Source organism: Trichosurus vulpecula, chromosome 4 (genome assembly GCF_011100635.1).
Source record: "Trichosurus vulpecula isolate mTriVul1 chromosome 4, mTriVul1.pri, whole genome shotgun sequence".
In the NCBI taxonomy this organism is placed as follows: Eukaryota; Metazoa; Chordata; class Mammalia; order Diprotodontia; family Phalangeridae; genus Trichosurus; species Trichosurus vulpecula.
In genome coordinates, this window is record NC_050576.1 from 431,404,810 (window position 1) to 431,426,139 (window position 21,330).

The following is a 21,330-nucleotide window of genomic DNA, read 5'->3' on the forward strand; positions in this document are numbered from 1 at the left end:
TTCAACATGGTCTGACTGGGACCAGCTGTTTTCTTGATGTTGGTTGGGTCATCACCTGGGTGTAGAGAGTGTAGGTTCTTTATTTACATGCAGATTCTATGTACGTGTCTAGAGAGAGAAAGCAGACAGGGGAGCTAGGTGTTTACCAAAAATGCATTGCACACAATCCCCTTGGTGTGGTTGATACTCCTGTATAAAAGTGCCCCATCCAGGCAGCCATTTCTACAAACGTGAGTCTGGTCCCGTCCCATTTATTTCCATCACAACCACTCCCTTTTGGTTGCCTGCCTATTCCACTCACATCCAGCTTCTGCATGGCTGGTCTGACTTTATTTCTCTGCCTCTTAGGGAAGGAGCCTCCAGTGCCTACGAGAAAGGGGATCTCCAGCGCATCGGTGACATCATGCTTAAGAACATGCACAGTCTGAAGGTAGTAACAGCTGGTGTACTTCTGTAGGCATTCTTTCATGTTCTCTCCTCTTTCCCCGGTTCAAGTCAATCTCTTAGTGATGGGGCACACTCTGAAGTGTGATGTGAGCTAGCCATTACCGATCGGAAGAAGTGACTCCAGCAAGTCCCTCATACCTGCATGCAATTTGAAGTCCCTTCACAGGGGCTTTTTGGAGGCTGGGTTCAAGTGAGCAATTTGGGGGGGACTGCTTGCATCCCACTCTGTACACCAGCAGGGAACCTCAGCCTAGAGAGGCTTGGGCCCACCCCTGAAAGGCGAATGATGCTGGATCCTTTAGCTTTGGCTGCTCCTGGTGGCTTCTTCCCCTTTTGCTAAATATTGGCAACTTGGTTCAATTTGTAGGTAGTGTCAGTAGGATTAGCAGCTTGGACCCAAGTGTTCAGAGTGCAAATCTTGGCTGGTGTCAGCCCTAATGCCTCATCCAACTCCTCCCTGTCCTCTTGGTCAGCCCCCCTCCAGCAGGCCATCCTCACACTCCCATCCCACCGGAAGGCAGCCGAACTCTAGACCTGCTTCTTTGCAGAGTGTGTACCTTGAGGATGAAGAAGCATGCAGGCTTTATTTGTATTGTGAAAAGTGGAGGAATGATGCCAGCCCTTTCCTGCGTTTCCCACAATCTGACCCTCCCCATCCACCTCTTGAAGGAAGTGGCCTGTGTGCTGTCTACTTCATTTTTATTTGACCAGCATTCTCCTGGTTTGTTGTTTTTCCTGCTCATTAGTCAATGCCAGTGGACTGGCCTGTGCTTCTCAGTGCCTGGATAGGCCTACTTGGAGGATCCTCATCCTTTCTCTTTGTGATTCTACAGGAGTTTACCAGCTATCTTCAAAAACATGACCAGGTTCTTACAGAATTGGAAAAGGCTACCAGATGCCTCAAGAAACTGGAGATGGTGTATAAGGAATTTGAACTTCAGAAAGTGTGCTATTTGCCTCTCAACACTTTCCTTCTCAAGCCCATTCAGAGACTGATTTACTATAAGCTGGTCCTAGGGCGGTTATGCAAACACTACCTGCCAGACCACCTGGACTATCCAGATTGCAAGAGTAAGTCTGAGGGGAGCTCAGAAAGACAGACTCAGTGGGGGAGCTGGGAGCAGGGTGGGCTGTGCCTTGGGATTGATTGCCATCAGGGCAAGGTGGGATCCACTCTCTTCTTCATGGTGTGTGAGAGGCCAGACAGCAGCCACTCACTGGATAGGTTTGACTCAGTTCCTCTGAACTCCTGATGCCCAGTGGAAATGCTCCAGGAACCTTTCTCCTGCATTGCTGCCGGGCAGTCACAAGATGGTCTGTGGGGGCAATTTTCAGACCAAATGTAGCTTCCACTTTAGGGTACCAGTTCACCTCAGGAACTGGCTCCATACTGTTAATTGTGAGCTTTGAAGAGTGAATCGATATCTATGTCTAAAGAGATCCCAGGTGCAAGATCCATGCTGTGTGGCAAGGGGCAGGACAGGGGTCCCATTCATTTCATCTTCATTTAAAATGCAGCGATGTTCACGGTCGACCAGATGTAGAAAGACCAGCTCGCCAGGGAAATGTTGGCACGTTTTAGGAGATGTGAAATGTCGCATTTACTGCGAACATATTCTTTTTATTTTTAGCAAGCTTCCCTTGTGTTTGCTCAGGGAGGCATCCCTCTACTCAGGACTGTTACTTTCACAAGGCATAGATCTCTCTGCACACCCCATGGTGCCTTAGGTTAGGCCAGGCAACTTATGGCCAGGGAAAGGGAAAGGTGATGACCCCCTCTGAGAAGCCGACGCTGGTTAAAATCTCTGGGAGGCTGCAGAACTGTCACCTGGTAGTGACCCTGGGGACTCTAGACATGCTACCTCCTGGGTCACACTTGTGACAGTGGTCCTGGTATTCCTGTGGGCTTCCCCCAAGGCCCCTCCCAGGTACTGGAAAAGGAAAGCTTTGTGCATCAGTAGAGGGGGAGTACTCATGGAAATGAGGTCATGAATCCATTAGAGAACTTTACAAAGTGTGTATTAAATACTACCAAGGGTCCATTGAGGAGCCAAAAACAATATATGCCATGGTCCCTGTCTCAGTGATTTACATCCTTATTAGAAAACAGTATCTTAAACACATGAAACAAGATGCTCCATAAGGCCTCTTTCAAATGTAAAACTCAGTTATCCTGTGAACATATTAAATTAAGGAGCAATGCAAGAGAATATAGTATATAATCTAATGTCAAAATATGTGGTATATATATTACAACGAATCGTGATTAAATAAAGAAGATTATCAGGGAATTTCATGCATTGGCTCAGACTATTTGCTAGCAAAACTGGGAATATAAAGGAATTGGATGGGTATCCATAATGATATAAGCCATGTCCAAGCTGTCAAGACAACAAATAGATACTATAGATCAAGCCATTTTAAAACTGCCTGGTTTTTAGAAAACACAGTAACAACAGTGCCAGGAGCATTTGGGTTTTGCAAATAAATTGTTTCAGACATTTAGAGTATAAATAATTCCTATGTCACATAAAATTTTCAAAAAAAATGAAAAGAGAAAGAAAGCCTTCTATTCAATTCTTGTTATGAGATAAATATGGTACTGATCCCCAAGTCAAGGAAGAATAAGACAGCAAAAGAGAACCATAGACCAATACCTTTAATGACCATTACTATAAAAAACATTCAGGTAGTGACAAAAGAATGCAGTAATAGATCTAAAAAGAGCCATTTGTTATGGTCAAGCTTTATTTGTTTAAAGAATCCAATGATGATTCAAAGTTGTAGAAGTGATTAACATAATCATATCACCAGATAGAGAAAAAAACTTCTGATAATATTTAGCATCTGTCTAAGTAAAAAGCATTAGAAGACATAGTGATTGCTGGTTCAGCAATATGAAAAAAATGTATCTGAATGCAGAAGCCTAGAATCATCCTAATCAGCTTTAGAACCTTGCCCCCTAAGAATAGGAACAAAGCCAAACTTTTCACTACCACCATTATTATTCTGCGTAGGCCTAAAAATACTAGCTATATTAGTAAGATAAGAAAAGGAAATTAAAAGAATAAATATTGGTTTAAAAAGAGGCCAAAATAATCACATTCTTCCAAAACCCCTAGAGAATCATTGACAGCGACAAAAATAACCGAAGTAGCTTCAGACCAAGTGCAGGACTGTAAAACCCAAAGAATCGTTACTGTTAATGTAGATTGTCACCAATGACCAGAAGGAAGCAACAGGAAAGAGAAGTACTATCCATACACTAATGAACTACATTCAGTTCAAGAACCTTCCCTTCTTCCCTACTGTCTGAATACTGTTGATGGTCCCACTGTTGTCCCAGGCACGCCAACTCACACCCTCAGTGTACATCATCCTTGATTCTTGGCCCTCATCCCCCAGATCAATTCAGTTGGTATGGTACTGGCCCTGTCCTCAGGAAGTCTTCTGGGAGGAGGGAAGGGGGCAAGGAGGAGAGCTCTAACCCCTGGGAAGTATCCCAGGATGGGTACCAACTTTGTCCTTTTGTGAAGCCTTTCAGAGATGGGGAATCATTTGGAGGGGCTGCCTGGGGAGCTCGAGAGGGGAATGTGAGAGAGGAGGCAGTAACAGCAGCTGCCACCTCCACCTTACTAAGCCCAACACCTCACCCCACCTCACCCCACCCCTGTGGGGGAAGGATTGATTATCACATGAAATGATACAGATCAAGGGCTTTGCAAGCCTTAAAGTGCTGGGTAAATTTTATCTCACCAAATGTTTTCATTTTTAGAAAGGCCCAGGGTACTAGTTGGAACTTTGATTGTTCCTTCTTTCTGTAGCAAGGCTTCCTAGCCTGGAGTCCATGAACTTGTTTTTTTAAAGTATTTTTATAATGATATTGTCATATAATTGGTTTTCTTTGTAATCTCATGTACTTTGTTTTTTGCATTTAAAGACAGTTTTTCAAGGGGGCGCTTAAGGCTCCGCTAGACTGGGACCTGGGACACAATAAAAGTTTCAGAACTCATGTTCTGTCAAGAAAATTACTGTTAGCTTCAGCTACAGCCACTAGTGATTGATCCTTTGAGAAAGGGAATGCTCCAAGAGCACCGAAGCTGGAAGAGATAGGGCGCTGCCAGAGCAGCCAAGGGGCCGGTGCCCTGGGGTAGCGCCAGGATACAGGATACAGTGTCTGTCCCTCTCCTTCCATTCCAGGGGCGCTCCACGAGATCTCAGAAATGACGTCACAGCTGCGGAGCAGCCTCCTCCGCTTGGAGAATTTTCAGAAACTCACAGAGCTTCAGCATGACTTGGTCGGCATCGACAACCTCGTCATCCCCGGCAGGGCAAGTGCCTTTTTAGAGCCCCTTCGTGACTAAGCTCTCCTTTTGTAGTGGGGGAAACTGTTCAGTTCTAGAACCAAAGAGTTATGAGGGCTACTGTTTATATATGTTTGAGTTCCCATCTCTGTTGAAATGTGATTATGTGGATACACACACATATGGGAGGGCAAGTTACCCTACTGCCAGGGAGAAGTGGGAATTCCTTGTACCTAGGGAGTTCCATCAGGGCAGTTGCTGATTCTGAAGCCTAGAATGGAGCATCATGTTGTGGAAGGAGGGCTTTGGGCTGCAGATGCTGCCAGTGACCCCACAGCTCTATGAGAGGAGGTCACAGGGCTGGGCCTGTGTGTGTGTGTATGTGTGTATGTATAGGTGCATGTGTGCCTGTGCATAGACACCAGCCCCCTCCCAGCATGAGATGTCTTGTGTGTTGGGCTTGTGTGGGGGCAGAGCAATGTGGAGAAAGGCCACCATGCTCAGGAAATGGCATGGTTTTCCATTTCTGAATTATTTTAAGGCCCCACTATTGTCCTTGAGAAATGGGCATTGCTTCAGTGCTTTCCAGATTCACAGTCAAATCGTTCATTCAGAAAACTCCAAACGCTTGTGATCTGAGGGCCTCTCTCTGAACTTCCCCATTTCCTTCTGAGTCGGTTGAGTTTCAGCATAGCTTGGTTTTCAGATCTAAATAGCTTTGTTGGTTATTCGCATCTGGATTTATCCATGGAAAAAGTTTCTTTCTAAGTCAGGATTAGTCTTCAATTTGATATGTGCTCAGGAACAGTACACTGGTTTTCATATTAGCATAAACAAAACATCCAAACCTGAATTCCCAGGTAAATCTGTCCTCAACGTGTCCCTTGTTTTAGAGCATCTGTACCCCTCTCCTTCATTAGCCCAGCTGACATGTAAAGACCCAAGCCATTCTTCAGTAACTGCTAAGCCTGGGCTCAGAGCCTGTTCAGAGGTGAAATGCAGTCGAGCCAGAGCAGTGGGGTATGTGTGGCAATGATGGGGGTTGAGGCTCAAGGGGGAGGAAACCCCTGGTGCTTCAGCAACTCCAGTGCTCCATCCTGCTTGAGTGCCTCCATGAGGAGGCCAAGGTGTGCCCCTCCGGAGGACCTTTCAACACCTGTTATGCAGCTCTGGCAGGATGTAGGTGGACACTCCTGTTTTGTAGATGCCATTTCAGGTTTCACTCGTCCAACCATCCCTGACAACATCCCCCTCGATAACAACTCCAACAGAAGGGTCCCCCAGCCTTCCCCCAAGGTAGCTCATTCCACCTGGGGACAGTTGAGTAAAAGCAGATGTCACTGACTTCTGGCCTCAATGGGCCTTTTGGAAACCCTTCCGGCTGCTCCCTTCTGCCCCCCTGGGCCAAGTAGATATCTTCCTCTTCCATGATCCTTTCAATACTTGAACACAGCTATGCCTCTTCTAGTTTTAGTGACTTGCCCAAGGTCACATAGCTAGTAAGTGTGTCAAGTGTCTGAGGCCAGATTTGAACTCAGGTCCTCCTGACTCCAGGGCCAGTGCTGTACTCACTGCGGCACCTAGCTGCCCCAGCTATGCCTCTTCTACAGGCTAAATAGCCCTGTTTCTTCAGCTGATCCTCATGTCATTTGAGCTCCAGGCTGGTCACCATACTGGTTGCCCTCCTCAACACTTTCTGGCTGTTCGACAACCATGCTTTAGTTCTGGATGTTCAGCCACTTCCACATGTCCTGCTCCTCATTCCCTCTGCCAGCTTCTATTTCTCCAGCTGCCTATAAGAAGAACATGGAAGACTTGGCCCAATCTGAGTAAATCCTACCTGTGCTGTTCCCCAGATGGCCTGTCTAGTCAGCCTGCCCAGAGAGACACAGGGCTGCTCCTGAGGAAACCGGGAGGGAAGGTCCCACGGGGATTCACTGGCAGAGCCAGCAGAAACCATAAGGGCAGCAGGCAGCCCACTTTGGGAAGAGTCATAGTATTTAACAAAGGAAGATACACACCCAGGGCATTTTCTAATTCCTGGGATTATGCTAAAAAGCCTCACAATTGCAGCCCTGCAGGAACTGCCTTAGAGGGGGGGGAGGGGGGGCTACTAACTTTGGCTGTCCAGGCATTGGGCCCTGTCTGTACATGTATGTTCATCCTCGGTCTAAAGGATGATGAGGCACTTCCTGCAGTGCCAGCCCAAACTGTCTCTTCTTGTGTCTCAGGAATTTATCCGAGAAGGCTGCCTGTACAAGCTTACCAAGAAGGGCTTCCAGCAGAGGATGTTCTTTTTGGTAAGTGGTCCCCTCTGGGCTTTGAGGGGGCTCAGGCTCAGGACCGAGAAGGCCCTGAAGAGGACCCCCAAGAAACGGACCAGCAGCCAGGTGGGATTTTTGTGCCCCACTCCCATTTAGTTCCTGGCAATTCTGGTGCACGAGTGTGTCAGTAACAGTTCAGTGGCGCGGCTGGCCTTTCTCCCCACTTCTCTTTGCGGCCACGCTCCATGCTCTGAATGGGTCTTCCACAAGCCCACCTGGAGTTTCCCTTCCCTTTGGCACAGAGACAGTGGAGAGTTACCCTCTGGAGTCTGCAGAAAGGAGTGATGATGACTGTCTAGTATGTCCAAGGGGGTGCTCTCACAGGCCTATGCACACAGACCCTGCTCTCTCATGGATACAGTGTCTGCTGTCACCAGTGTCATAGTTTCCTTAGGATCTCATGGAAACACAAGAGCTCTTTAAACTAGATAAGGAGCCTCCAGAACCAGCCCTCTCAGCCTCCCCATGACCACCCTTGGCATTGACCTTGCTTGAAGCACGTGGACCCCAAGACCAGCCACTTGTCTCACCCAGGTCATGGCTGGCAAGCTGTCCTCAACCCTCTGTGCCTTTCCTGTCTTTCAGTTCTCAGACATACTACTGTATACAAGTAAGGGAGTGACAGGGACCAACCACTTCAAAATCCACGGTCAGCTGCCTCTGCACGGCATGCTGGTAAGTAGAGCCTGGCCGGGAGGGCTGGGGGCTGCAGACATTGGTACCTCCCAGAAGGGCCGAGCCCAGGCTACCCTGCCTGTGTTCACGATGACTCTTGTCCCCTGTGCTTGCTTTACAGTTAATAGTGCTGGACCCACCGGTGAGTAAGAAGGGAGCCTTGGCTGCTAGCGGCCGTTGGAGTGCTTGACGTGTAGCTTTGCCTCCTAGACCCAGAGTAGAGTCAACCTGGGCAGTGCTTGTGACCTGAAGTAGCCGGCCGTAGGGGCTCCTGGGGAGCGAGCAGAGGTCAGGGCCGAGCCTTGCTCAGTTCATCCTTGTTACCCACAGGTGGAGGAGAGTGACAATGAGTGGTCCGTGCCCCACTGCTTCACCATTTATTCCGTCCCAAAGACCATCGTCGTGGCCGCCAGGTACGCTCTGGCCATGCAGCGCTGCGTCAGTAAGGCAATAAACACAACATCCACCATAATCGTGAATATGCCTATGTAGTTCTGTGTCCCAAAGTATGAGAGACTCTCCATGAAGAAGGTAAAAGAAGTACAACGTTTATTCAGACACCAGAGAACCAGATCCCACAAGCCATTTATCCAATCTATCACAGCAGTAAAGCATTTCACACACAGCCAGTCACAGCCTGGAGCCTCGCCATCCCAAAACCTCTCCGACCCCCTGCTGGGGTCTTCCCCAAAACAAACTCACAGCACAGCTAAGTCAGCCTGCTCAGCTCTGACTGTCACAAGGGCGACCATTAGCAGCCATAACTGCTTGCTCGTGTGCGCTTGCTCTCTCTCTCTCTCTCTCTCTCTCTCTCCCTCCCTCTCTCTCCCTCTCCCTCCCTCTCCCTCCCTCTCCCTCTCCCTCTCCCCCCCTCTCTCCCCCTCCCCCTCTTTCCTTCTTTCTGCATTTCCTGTGACATAACTTCCTTTTCCTGTCAGGAAGCTCCTCCCACCGCATGTGTCTTAGGCTTCTGTATCATTAAGGCAGAATTCATAACTTCAAAGATAACCATGAATGTGCCTGAATGGTCCAGAATCGCAGGATAGAAGGAATTCTCTAAGTAGAAGGCAGAAGAGTTAAAGCATTTATTGAAACTCAAAAGTAGCAGACCCATGGACCAGTGTCCCCAGTTTGACATGCTGGCAAGAATCTTCCAAAACCAGTATGCCCATCTCACAATAGTGACCAGGAGGCCACAGAAAAACATTATGGCAGCAAGCCAAGCCATGCTGGTGCTTCCCCCCCAATGCCAGGGCCCTCCAGCAAGAAGACCACCCACTGGCCTCAAGCCCCTGCTCAGCACTCTCTGGTATCCACGAGGGTCAGTCTTGCCTTTTTGTAGCACCTGCCGCCATCGCTGCCGCTTCCGCTGCAATCTCCAAGCTGTGCTCCAGCTAGCTGACTGCTTCCTCTCTCCTTCAGCTCTCAATTGCTCTCACCAACTGCCTCTTAGCTCTGCTCCAACCTCTCAGCAAGCTCCTCCCACCACAGGCTTCCATTGGCTCCAGTCTTAGCCACTCCCCCAGGACCCTGAGAGCCCCACCCCCAAAGCCTACTCAAATGGGCGGGGAAGATCTTCCCGTGTACGGACTGCCTTTACAGCTGCCTGTGACATAAGGCCTATTAATGGGTGGGAAAGATCTTCAAATCAAATTGCTACTGTATTTGGCCCCAAGGTCTTATCCATTACTTAAGGCAATGGGAATTTTGGGATAACTGGGTGTCAACAGAACTTTACAAAACAATATGACAGGGATAACACAAGATGAGTATATGAAACAGTGTCATCATTCCCCACTCGAATGAATGGGGCTCAGAATCCTGGGATAAAGTGCGAAGGTCTTGTCCTCCCAAGCTGCTTCCTGCTGAAATTGGATATAGAGCTGTCCTTGCCCCAGGAGATTGAGTCCTATTCAAGAGGTCAGTTTTTAGCAAGCTGGCATCTGGAACTCAGTTGACGCCAGGTCCAGGGATGACACATCATTGTTGTGGACAGATCCAGAGGTGACATCCAAACGCATCAGAGGGTGACATCTGGCTTAAGCGATCGGGCATCTGTAGGTGGATGGTAGTAAGCCTGCAGAAAACAAATCTCACAAACAAGTTTAATAGAAGCCAAAAAGAAACAAAGAGACCGTCATAGCCTCATTCATGGTAGAATACAAGTCAAGGGTACAATTTCATAATTATTTTCTCCTGGGTAGACCACTGTTACAGTATTGTCTTTCCCGTGTGCAGCCTTTGGAACATCATCAGGCCTCCGTTTTACCCATACTTTAGCCCCCAGTTTTATTCTATCAATAGAACCAGATCCTTCCTTTCCTCTGATAGTTATTTTGGAAGGAGGGTCAGTTTTTACAAGAGGTACTTTTCATAAGGAATAATGATCAGTTGAACTCTTCTATCATTTTTACACAACTGTATAAGTTCTCCACCCAAATTCTGAAGTATTACAATAATTTCTCCTTGATAACTAGAATCTATCACTCCAGCCAATACATGTATTCCTTGAGCTGCTAATCCTGGTTTAGGTAATACCTGTCCCAAATGATTCTTGGGGATTCTCATACATATCCCGGTAGAGATGTTTCTTATCTCTTTTCTATCCAACCAAAAGTTTTCTAAACAATATTAATCATATCCTGCTGAACCAGGTATTCCTGGATGCAGTGGTGGGACATCTGCCCTCACAGGCCAGTACTCAATATTTTGGATCTTATGTGTCTCCTGTTTTCTAATTTGCAGATTCAGGGTCATCATTCTGGCCGGAGGTGTACTTCCTCCTAATGATCTATTATTCAAATAACATAAAGCAGTGAACAAATTCTCCTTCCAATGTTGATATGAATTATTAGAACTTAACTTTCTTAACTGTTCTTTCAACAATCCATTCATTCTTTCTATCAAACCAGATGCTTGTGGATAATATTGTTCAATACACAATATCTCTTCATCTCATTACCTTTGCAATGTGACCCATTGTCACTTTGAATCTGCATTGAGGTTCCATAGTATAGACTTACGATATCTAGAGTTTTACAGGTGTTTTTCTGGGCTGCATTCTTATAAGGACAAGCCACTAGAACACCTGAATAGGTGTCAACACAAGTACATATAAATTTGCATCCTTTATCTTGGGGTAGTGGCCTGATATAATCTCTCTGCCAAATTTGGGCTGCAACTTTTCCCCTTGCTATTTCTCCAGTTACTACCTGAGGAACAGTTCATTCCTTTTCTAATTGACATATATGACATTCCTCTGTTACTTGCTTTACCAATGAATAAGAGATACTAATACCTTGATCTTGTGGCCCCCGATGTGTGGCCTGGACCCCTAAATGTCCAGCTGTTTGGTGGACCCGTTTTGCTAGTACCAGATCATCAGTTGGTATCAGAGTAGGGACAATATGTTCAGTAGCAATCTTTGCTAGTTGATCAGCATGTGTACTGTACTCACGTTCTGGCATAGTGAGGGCCACAGAGCATCTACATGAAAAACTGACAAAGTAGTAACTAAAGACATGTCCCATATATCTTCCCATAGTTTTTTGCCACAAATGTGTTTATCATGAATTTCCCAATTTTGATTTTTCCACATTGGCATCCATGTATCTAACCCATTAGCTACTGCCCACGAATCAGTGAATATATGACACTGTCCTCCTTTCTGTTTTAATAGCTTGATGTACTGCCATAAATTTAGCATATTGACTACTTCCACCTGTCCGAGTACTTTCCAAAGTTCTGGGTACATGGGTTATAGGCTACTACTTTCCATTGTCTTTTATGGCCCAAATATTTTGCTGTCCCATCAGTAAACCATGCATGTTTCTTCTGTCTTCACTCAGTCCATCATATCTGTCATTCCATTTTACCAAGGATTGTACCAACTGTTGCCTTGGTTCAGGGAGTTTGTCATTTCCGTCAATGTCAATGCTTGCTGTAGATTCATGTAGAGCAGAAACTCCGCTTTTGCCTGTCTTCAATCTATTCTGAATATACCATTTCCGTTTAATTATGCTAGCCTCTTGTGCATGTCCAATTCGGTGAGATGCTGGGATACTCATTACCCAAGTCATAATCGGGATTCCAGGCCTTAATATCACTTCATGGCCCAGAGTCAGTTATTGAGCCTCCACCAAAGCCCAATATGCAGCTAATAACTGCTTTTCAAAAGGTATATATTGTAATCCAGATGAAGGTAGTTTCCTTGACCAAAATCCTAAGTGTACATTTTGTCTTTGTTGTTTCTGCCATAAACTCCCATTCACATAGTCATCTTGTACAGTCACTTGTAATTCCACTGGTCTACTTTGCATAGGCCATAAATCCAAAGCCAACTGTATAGCAGCTTTAGCTTCATCAAAAGCTTTATTCTGTTCAAGTCCCCAATCAAATTCATATTTTTTCCTGGTAATTTTATATAAGGGTTTCAAAATTTGTCCAAGATGTGGAATGTGATGTCTCCAATATCAAAACAGTCCTATGAACTTTTGTGCCTCCTTCTTATTGGTGGGGATAGGAAAATCTTGAATCTTCTGTAGAGCTTGTGGGAGAATTTCTCGCAGCCCTTTATTCCATTGTATGCCCAAAAACTTTATTGTTTGAGCTGGTCCTTGAATCTTTGCAAGGTTAATTTCCCATCCTTTGCATTCCATATGCTCAATTAAAAGTATCAAACTCTTCTCCACTTCTTTTACATTTTCTCCCTGTATCGTCATGTCATCTATGTAGTGGGTAAGCTGTACTTTTACATGATTGCCATAAGGATGTCTGCATAGCCCAACTATTTGTCATAGGACTGTGGCTGAACATTTGGATGAATTGAAGTTACTTGGTATACAGCCCTGCTACATGAAAGCAAACTGGTCCCATTGTTTGGAGTCTGTTGGGATCATAAAGAAACATTGGCCAAATCAATAACTGCCTACCAAGTCCCATCATATTTCTGGATCCTTTCTATTAAGGTAACAGTATCTGGAACAGCAGCATACAAGGGTGGAGTCACTTTATTCAATTGTCTATAATCCACCATCATTCTCCATGTTCCATTTGACTTTCATACTGGCCACACAGGATTATTCCATTGAGTGGTTGTAGGGACTAACACTCCTGCTTCAACATATTCCTTTATGGTATTGGCAATCTCATCTTGCCCACCTGGCACACGCTACTACTTCAAAGTAATTACTTTGGAAGGTTCAGGTAAAGTGATTGGATCCACTTTTACTTTACCCACTAAAATTGTATTAATTCCTGTCTTCATTACTGCAAATTGATATCTCCCCTCAAGCAAATTCAGAGTCATGCCTTTCAATATAACCTATTCCAATGATATATATTCAGGAATGGGTACAATGACCACAGTATATTCTTTCATAGGCAGTTGTCCAATTTTCATCATCAGTTTCACTTGTTTGGCTGATATTTCAGCCCCTCCTAGTCCTGTGATGGTAATAGAAGTTCCATGCTTAAATTCATCAGGGTTTCCATAAATCAAACTAGCCTCTGCCCCAGTGTCTATCAATGCCCTAATTATAGTATGTGATCCATTCTTCCAATATGTAGTGAGATTAATATGGGGTCTATAATCCCATCTGTGTGTTTCTTTAATCTGAGCTGGGGCTCAGCCTATTCCTTAGTCTCCTTGAAGGTGTGACTCACTTGGATACAAGGGTTCAAGATCTGTAGGATTTTAGGGGCAGTTCTTACTTCTCTATTCTGTTTTCTATTAAGCCCCTTATCTTGGTACATTTTGTATAGCTTATCAGTTGGAATGCCATCTATTCTTCTAAAATCTACCCCTCCTTTCAGTAGAGCAGTAAACATTTCTCTCCTTTTCATTCCATTACAGCATTGAATCTGTTGGTTTTGTACCATTCTTTCCTGAGGAAATTTATTAATTCCCCAGACTCTGTAGTCACTTAACTGTGAAATCTTATCCAGTACTTCTGAAAGAGAGAGGATTCCCTACTTCTGCAATCAGCAAAGTTAGAATCACATGTTTATAAGTGGGGGGTGCTGTCTTAATGATCAAATTCCTATGAGAGACTCCCAAGGGAGTTTCATAATAAACTGCAGTGTTCCCTAACATAATAGCAGTCTTCATTACCTCCTCCTTTAACCTTCTTGTACAGTCCCTAATCGAATACCAGTATCTATCTGTAGTAGGCCACATAGTATCAGCAGGATATTCCTATTTACAGCCCGTTGCAGCCAAAGCCAACAAACTGGTTGTTTGGTTAGTTCTTTGCGAATGATAATCCCTTAAAGCTTGCTGTACAAAGGAATTCCGACTAATACTTACGAATCTCATACAATCCACAGAATCAGCAGACACTCCTGCGGCCCCTTCATCACCGATTCTCACCATCCAAGTTATTAACAGTTCTCCCATTCTCTGGGGGAGCCTACTCAAGATATCTGTGATTTCCTGCTGTGTAACATCTTCCAAAACCTCCCTCAGCTGAATAGTATGATCTTGTGTTTCCTGTCTCCTTTGCTATATGGGGCGCATTTCTGTTTGAGAGTATAACAGTGTCTCACTCTCTCTGTGAGAAGTACCATGTGACAAAGTATCACCTTGTGCCTGAGGTTCTGACGTTGTATCCTCCTGTCTAGATTCTCTGCCCCTGTTACCATGGTAACCAGACCGCCTGCTGGGCTCAACCTGGGCTGAACTGAGGTGCACTCTTGACTTCCTTGGCTCCTTCTGCCTTCTAGCTGAATTTATAAGGCTGTTAGCTTCCTGCTGTTCTGCCACCTGAGTTTCTCCATCTTGCTGTGGTATAGGCTGAGTATTCTCAGACATTTCAGCAACTGAGTCTGAGCTCTATCTCTTAATAGTCCATCTCTGTGTTCACATACGATATGATAGACTGTGAGTAAAATCCAGCCTTGTCTAGAGATTGCTCTTGGGACCCACATTCCTGGCTCAACAGTAACTTCTCTGAGGCATCACTTCAAATTTCTGGGTCCTCCTGTCTGTACCAGTGCCCTTAGACCATTCCTTTGCAACGGAGCAATAAGTTACATCCTCCCATCCTGGGATAATCATTTCTTCTTCTAAAGCCCTTCTACCTCTAGAGATCTTAAACCTTGCGATCCCATCTTCCTAGTTGCAAATGAAGCAGTAAGGCAATAAACACCACATCAGTGATAATCGTGACTATGCCCCTGTGGTTCTGTGTCGCGAAGTGTAGGAGACTCTCCACGTAGAAGGCAGAAGAAGTAAACCATTTACTCAGACCCCAGAGAACCAGATTTATCCAGTCTGTCACAGCAGTAAAACATTCCACACACAATATCACAGCCTGGAGCCTCGCCGTCGCCAGGCCTCTCCGACCCCCTGCTGGGGTCTTCCTCAAAACAAACTCACAGCGCAGCTGAGTCAGCCTGCTCAGCTCTGACCATCACGAGGGCCACCATTAGCAGCCATTAGTGCGCTCGCTCTCTCTCTCTCTCTCTCTCTCTCTCTCTCGCTCTCGCTCTCGCTTCCTGTGACATAAGCAGGTCACATGGCCTATTAATGGGTGGGAAAGATCTTCAGATCTAATTGCTACTACAAGAGCCCAGGGGGCTTCAGGCAAGACAGAATGAGAAAGGGTGAGGCGGAGGGGATCCGGAAGCAGAGAACCTTGGTGAGGGTCCCCTGGGCCAGCTCCTCCCTCCCTGCCACCTCCATGCCATGATTGCTCGGGGGGCTGAACTCCAGGGATAGGGCCCACTAACTCACCAAGGCCCCCAGGGGGAGAGACCGAGTCCAGATGTGGTTTCTGATACCTGCTAGCCTGGTGACCCCAGCCAGGTCACTGAACCTCTGCTGGCCTTGGTTTCCTCATGTGTAGAAGGGGATAATAATAGCACCTGCCCACCAGGGTTATTATGAGGATCAAATGAAATAATAACTAAGTGCTGTATAAATGCTTATTGCCATCCTTCCCCTTCTCTTCCCCTCCCAGAAGCCCAAGAGGTTACCTGTAGGGCCCCCCTCTTCCCCTTACAGCTGAATTGAGAAGACCCCAACTTGCCCCATTGAGATCAGAGTGAGAGTTATTTTCCCACTCATGGTCCCAGACAAGTCTCAAAGCCTGGTTGGGGTCCTAAGGCGCTGGTAGGTGGCCCAAGCATCTCTGTCCAGGTGCTGCAGAGTGGGTGGGGCCCTAGCCAAGGTGGTGAGGCAGCTGTGTGGGAGATGGGGTGGGAGGGTGGCAGTGGAGTGCCCCAGGCAGGCCGCCACCACATCCACTGCTGCCCTTTGTCATGTGGCTATGGTAGGTTCTGGCAGGCTAATGAGCTATCCCTCTCTTTATCGTAGCACTCACCTAGAAATGGGCAAATGGATGGACGATTTAAGCCTCGCCATTGAGGTGGCCAAGTCTGGGGACAAGCCCTTCATGCTCCTGGACAGCTGTGGGAATGGCAGCTCTATCCGTAAGTGCTGTCACCCTGTTCCTTTCAAGAGCCCAGCTCCAGAGTCAGAGGGCAGGAGGCCAGGCTTCAGTCTCTCCTGCCCCAGCTCGGGGTCCTCATGAGCCTCGGCCAGCTGGCCTTGATGTTTCTCTTGCCAGTGGGTTTGCAGGAGCTGAGCATTCCTTTGGTCCTGTCTTGTAGAAGGCCTTTCTCCAGGCCGCCTCCACTCTGGAAGCTGCCTGCATGCATGGGCTCACATGGGGACACACACACATTCATGCATGTGGGAGCACTCCCCGCCCCCCGCGCCCCCCCCCCCCCGTTAGAGTTGGCCAGCACTGCTGGCATGCAGCACAGGGTCATGGAGTTCTGTCAGTGCTCTGGTGAGTGTGTTTGGTTTAGTTCCTTCAAGCCCCTGCTTCCCTCCCATTTGGTTCAGCTGCTGCTCCCTTCTCCTCCCCCAGGACCCTCTGGAGAGGTCTCTCTAGAACAGGAATCAGAAGAGGATGCTCACTCTTCCCATAGCTCCCTGGACAGGCAGAGTCACCACCGGGCCAATACCACCATGCACGTGTGCTGGTACCGCAACACCAGCGTCTCCATGACTGACCACAGTGTGGCCGTTGAGGTACCCTCTGGGGCTGACACCTCATCTCTTCCTCACTGTCTGCCTGTTTCACGTGGCTCCTTGGGAGCCCACCAGCCCCCATGCTCTGGGGCTTTCCGTTCATTTCTCATTTTCTCATCTCATTTGTGTGGTCAGGTGGGGAGAGACACCATTGTGGTGCAGCCAGAGAGCAGGGGGCCGCCATCTTTGTTTCCCCCTCCCAGAGTCTGGCCTAGAGAGAATGCTGGAGGAGTGTGGGCCAGATGGATGAGTGCCTGCTTGGATCGCACGTCCACTCGGTGCACATGCACACATACATGAAAAACAGGATGGGAGTGGCTGTGCCCTGCTGTAAGCCTGAGGGTGGAGGGGAGATGGAGTTGTCTCAGGTCCTCATCATGGCCACCGCTGTCACCAACCCAGACAGACACTATCGCCTGAGGTCTCTTGAGGGGCTGCTGCCTTCCAGAGCTCACTGCCCCAGTAACTTCTGGGCCCAGAGCCTCTCTGCCCTCTTCCCTCTCTGCCTTGCATTGCATCCAGAATCATGCAAAGGGCCTTGAAGGCCACTCCACCTGGCCCCTTCATTTAACAGGGGAGTGAACAGAGGCTCCTGCCCCACCAGGTGCTCCCTTGGCCAGGCCTTCCTGCGGCATGGCCGCTTATGCTGTCCAGACTGCTTGGAGACAAATCACTTCTTTGTTCTTTGACGTGGGCACATGGAGGAGCTCCTCTCATTAGAGATTTTGGGTGAGGCCCGCTGAGCTGGGCTGCCAAGGTTCCCCATATGGCCAGGCCCACCAAGGGAGAGCCTGCCATCTCCTCACGTCACTGGGAGCCTTTGAAGGGAACTGAAGGTGGACGGACAGACGAATGGGGGCCAGTTATACTTTATTTCTTGAGCCAGAATTAAGCAGCCTCATTAGTGAGAGCTGGCAAATGAGAGGTATCGGCTAAATTAAATTGCCTTCGCCCTCTGAAATTCTGTGAAATTATGGGAAAATAAGATGTAGTTCAGTCAATCATTTTGTGCAAAACATCTTTATTGATCAATTGTCCTTGTCTTCGAGGCCTCTTTTTTGCTTAGGGGGCTCCCAGTTTCCTACAAGGGATCGTCTCCCCCAGACCTTATTCGGTCAGTAACTGGGCTCCTAAGCCATGAGGTCGGTTGGGATGCCCAGCACCAGGCTCTGGGTGCTTTGAGGATGCTCGGAGAGGACCCCCCAATGTAGGAAGGCAGCTGGTGCCCAGGCCAGGCCAAGCTGGCCCCCCTTGCTCTCCCTGTGCTTTCTTTCCTCCTAACACATCAGTGTCACATGCTGTCGCTTTGGTTTCTGCTGCTCACCGGGGCTCTGCACGCTGTTGGACTCTCCTTTTCCTCGGGCTTGGCCCGAGCCTCGGCCATCCTTTCTCGTCCGTCCCTGCTCAGTCCTCTGCTCTCTTGCTGTTTCTCCAGAGCTCCCTCCTCGCTCTTTGCTGGGCCAGGGCCCCAAGGCCAATACAATCACCCATGTGTGCTGGTACCGGAATCACAGCCTCTCCCTCACAGATTACCTGTGCATGATTCAGGTAAAAACTCCGGTGACTCCATAGAGCTAGATCTCTGCCTCTGTCCCAAGCACCTCGGTGCTTTCAAGGTTGGAGTCCCGTGAGCCCCTGATGGCCATGGGCAGGACGGGCAGGGTTCCCTCTCCCATCCCAGCCCGGAAGCCTTGTCCTTGGTGAGTCGCCGACTTCTGATGGCATTTCTGGCTAGGTGGGTGGGCTGGCTTGACTCCCCCCAAGAACCTTCCACACTTTCTCCTGGTGTCTGTCTTCTCCTTATGCCTTCTCTCCTTGTGGCCTTTTTTCTAGTCTCTGTGGTGGGTGTTCATGACTCTGACCAGATGGCCCACGGGGGGCTGGCTGCCATCTTGGGGCTCACACAGGCTGGTCCCTTTTTACAGCCACCCCAGCTATTCCAGATTGGAATTCAGATCTCATGAGTCCAGTCAGTTGTTTGTGCTGATAAGACTTTTTAGACTTGCACACCTGCAAGCTGGTACCTTGGATCCTCACTATTTATGATGGTGCTAAGATGATGAGAAACCTGGAGGGCCTGGGTGGGCGAGGGGCTGGGCTGTCTCCCTCAGCCTTCACTCGATGCTTGTGCCTTCCCAGAACCAGCTGTCAGGATACCTGCTGAGGAAGTTCAAGAACAGCAGCGGCTGGCAGAAGCTCTGGGTGGTGTTCACCAATTTCTGCCTGTTTTTCTACAAAACTCACCAGGTACCAAGAGTGTGCAGAGGCTGGCACTGGGGGATGGGGAGGGGTCCAGTCGAGCCCATCCAGGAAGCTGGATCCTGCAGTCAGTTAATACGTTTCCCTGACAGCTCACAAAAGGTTGGGTCTCCTCTCTGAGGTTGGCAGAGGGATCTGAGTGGTGTGGAGGACACTTATGACAGTGAGGATAGGAGGTGGGGGGTGGGGAGCAGCGAGCCAGAACAAGCCCCTTGGGTTCTCAGAGCCCTCTTGTTTTGGGATAGCTGAGGGACGTGCAGCTGAGGCACCAAGGGCAGGGTGGCCAGTGGGCCTCAGCGAGTGCCTATGGACTGTTTTTCAGGACGATTACCCGCTGGCCAGTCTTCCCCTGCTGGGCTACACGGTCAGCATCCCTGGGCAGGCTGATGGCTTTCACAAGGATTTCATCTTCAAGCTTCAGTTCAAATCTCACGTCTATTTCTTCAGGGCTGAGAGCAAATACACGTTTGAGAGGTAACTTCCCTCCTGCTGGACAGGGCTCTAGGGTCTCTATTTTATCTCCTCTCCAGGGGATTATAGCCAGGGAGCATCAGAGGGGTTCAGTAGCCCCCTGCTGGCCCCCTAGCAATATCGATGCCAGGGCCTGGGGGGCCAAGTCTGTGTGTGAGGGCTTCAGCTCAGAGCCAGCCCAAGGGCCCTAAACAACTTTGTAAAGATGGACTTCCTGGTACTGGACACTCTTGAGAGTCTGGAAAGGAACCATTGATGCCGACACCTGCCTTTGCTTCTGTCTTTCTCTGACTCTTACTTTCCTGGGGGCCTGAGGAGACACTGTCCAGTCACCAGGACTCTCCCTATCTCTCTCCCAGGTGGATGGAAGTGATCAAGAGAGCAACCAATTCTCCTGGGAGAACCAGCCTGGTGATGGCCAGTGATGACAAAGATGCCCATAGCAACTGACGGGAAGCCCTGGGGGCCCATGTGGCATAGCTGGAGATTATTAATAAAGGAAAAAAGGAAGGGTCTGCATGCTGGAAGAGGAGTCCTGGGAGAGGGAACTGGGAGGATGAGGAGGAGAGCCAGAGCCAGGGGGAGGGCTTGTCCAAGGTCACCCAGACTCTGGCTCCACCTCCTCTCATTGTGGGGCACGTGATTCTAGGTTTGTAGGACCAGGGTATTTTCCCCAGACTTCTCTACCTTTGTAGGGAGTCTGGGGACACACAGGGACTAGAAAGCGATGCTCACAATGTCTGGAAAGGCAAGCCTGGGGGCCCTTGGTCCCTGACAGGCCTGGGCACCTCAGGCAGATGTTCGGGGCCTCTGACCCACGCCAGGGAGAGCGTCCCTTTGGAAGATCCCCCAGGAGATGGCTTGGTAGGGTTGCTGCAGCTTCACTGTAAGTCGATGTGGGGAAAGGGTGTTGGATATACAAGGCTTGGCTCACAAGCAGCCTTGGAAGGTGTCCTTGAAATGGGATGAATCATGCCTGCCACTCCCCACCCCCAGATTTGGGGTAAGGATTAAGGGAAGGACATAGTGTTGGACATTTTTGGACAGACAGGTGCTAGCTCAATACGGGTCTGGCCAAATTAATTTCATGTCCCTCAACCCTGGGGGCTAGCATGTACCCATCATGGATGTCATTTCACTCATGCTCAGGGCAAAGGCACCTGGGAGCCCTTTGGCAGAACCCGAATGCTCTGGAAGTGTTTTCAAAGGTCCTCCCAGGTGGAGGAAGGGATGAAGGGAGGGAGCCTGATCCGGTGGCCGTAGCATCAGAGAGGGCCTAAGTGAGAGGGGCGAGATGGGTATTGGGGGTCTGCACTGGGAGGGGCCTAGCCCTCAGAGATACCCTCAGAATTCTTCCTTCACCGGACACCTGATACCTCTGGAAGCCAGAGCCCAAAGCTTCATGTTCTGTCACTACTGTGTCCTAACAATGGAAGATCCATTACAAGCAAAACATTATTTAATTTATTGGTGAGTGCCCTTTTTTCATGAATTGGATTGAGATGTACAGATATGTATTTGCTAGACAGACCTTGGTTACAAGCTAATGCGTGTACGTGTAGTTAGAATTAAACACCATCTCACAGCAAACACATCTTGTCATCTTTTTTCAGGTTAGGGACACTGCCCACTACTCATGAATAAAGTACTTTGAAAGGTCATTTTCTCAAGTGGGATAGTCTACTGCTGACTTTGTCCAAGGCTCTTTTCTCATCCATCACTTGCTCACCCAGCAGTCCATTTTAAGAAGCAGGATCAGGTTGGCTGGCTGGTGGGGAGAAAATGGCGCCCTCCTTAGACCTCTGTGACC

At 48.2% G+C, this 21,330-nt stretch overlaps 1 protein-coding gene across 2 annotated transcripts in view; it reads left to right on the forward strand.

Annotated features, from left to right (window-relative positions):
- FARP2 (FERM, ARH/RhoGEF and pleckstrin domain protein 2) overlaps nt 1-21,181 on the forward strand; it is a 109,641-nt gene extending 88,460 nt beyond the window's left edge. Inside the window, exons 17-27 of one of the 2 annotated variants that reach the window (XM_036754571.1) lie at nt 349-430; nt 1,281-1,518; nt 4,648-4,778; nt 6,983-7,051; nt 7,661-7,750; nt 8,081-8,163; nt 16,068-16,183; nt 18,226-18,338; nt 18,930-19,037; nt 19,372-19,523; nt 19,880-21,181. In XM_036754571.1, the coding sequence (XP_036610466.1) occupies nt 349-430; nt 1,281-1,518; nt 4,648-4,778; nt 6,983-7,051; nt 7,661-7,750; nt 8,081-8,163; nt 16,068-16,183; nt 18,226-18,338; nt 18,930-19,037; nt 19,372-19,523; nt 19,880-19,970 (1,273 nt within the window). In that variant the 3' untranslated portion in view covers nt 19,971-21,181. Of the gene's footprint in view, nt 1-348; nt 431-1,280; nt 1,519-4,647; nt 4,779-6,982; nt 7,052-7,660; nt 7,751-8,080; nt 8,164-16,067; nt 16,184-16,626; nt 16,791-18,225; nt 18,339-18,929; nt 19,038-19,371; nt 19,524-19,879 lie in introns of both variants that reach the window. The other variant, XM_036754570.1, reaches the window with a different exon arrangement.
- The last annotated feature ends 149 nt before the right edge of the window (nt 21,182-21,330 follow it).